The sequence below is a fragment of the Penaeus monodon genome, chromosome 15 (assembly GCF_015228065.2).
Source record: "Penaeus monodon isolate SGIC_2016 chromosome 15, NSTDA_Pmon_1, whole genome shotgun sequence".
Classification (NCBI taxonomy): Eukaryota; Metazoa; Arthropoda; class Malacostraca; order Decapoda; family Penaeidae; genus Penaeus; species Penaeus monodon.
Genome location: NC_051400.1, coordinates 36,366,925 through 36,367,676, shown reverse-complemented (window position 1 = coordinate 36,367,676; position 752 = coordinate 36,366,925). Strand labels below are relative to the sequence as shown.

General features: G+C 69.9%; 1 protein-coding gene across 1 annotated transcript in view; it reads left to right on the top strand.

Annotated features, from left to right (window-relative positions):
* Nucleotides 1-24: 24 nt before the first annotated feature.
* The window catches only part of LOC119582164 (proline-rich protein 2-like), a 2,501-nt gene continuing 1,773 nt past the window's right edge, over nucleotides 25-752 (top strand). The window contains exon 1 of the mRNA XM_037930403.1: nucleotides 25-701. Coding sequence (XP_037786331.1) covers nucleotides 102-701 — 600 coding nt within the window. The 5' untranslated portion in view covers nucleotides 25-101. The remainder of the gene's footprint in view (nucleotides 702-752) is intronic.

Sequence of the window (752 nt, the reverse complement as noted above, 5' to 3'; positions counted from 1 at the left end):
GTCCTTCAGTTCCTTTGAGGAAGTCCTGCCGTTGTGACGCTGTTCGCCGCCTCTCCGCCTTTGCTTGTGTTATTTGTGCTTTCCCTCCTCCCTGCGGCGCCATGAAGTGCGAGGCCCAGAGTGACCAGGACGCCCTCACAGACATCGTGCTCTATGCCCTGATGGGCGTGAGCGCGGGCGCGGCCAGGGGAATGCCGGACGCCAGCGGGATGCAGACGACGCTGCTGTCCATCCTGCGGGACCTCCTGATGGAGAGCGGCACGCCCCCGCCCCCCTCGCTGGACCGCCTCCTGGCCAGGACGCGCAGGAACCAGCAGCGAAGGGCGCGGCGCCGCCAGCGGGACGCCCTCCGTCAGCAGCAGCAGGCAGGCGGAGCGACAGGAGGTGCCGGCGGAGCCCAGCCGTACCCTGGGGACCCCCGCAGGATGAGAGCTCCCGGACACGCTCCCGCCGGCGGCCCGACGCCCCTCAACCCGCAGCCGCTCCCGATGCCTGGCCTCCCGATGCCTGGCCTCCCTATGCCAGGCCCCCCTATGCCAGGCCTTCCGATGCCGTCGTTCGGGGCGGGACCCTCCAACCAGCTGCCCCCCAGCGCCCTACCGCACCCTCTGCAGAGCCAGCTGCGCACCAGCAACGTGGAGGGCAACCAGCTGGCGCAGATGCTCGCCCAGAGGAACCTCGCGTCGATGCCGCCGCAGCAGGTCAGTGACGTCACTGGGTCGTTGTTATGCGCCGAGGACTTCGAGGCGGCG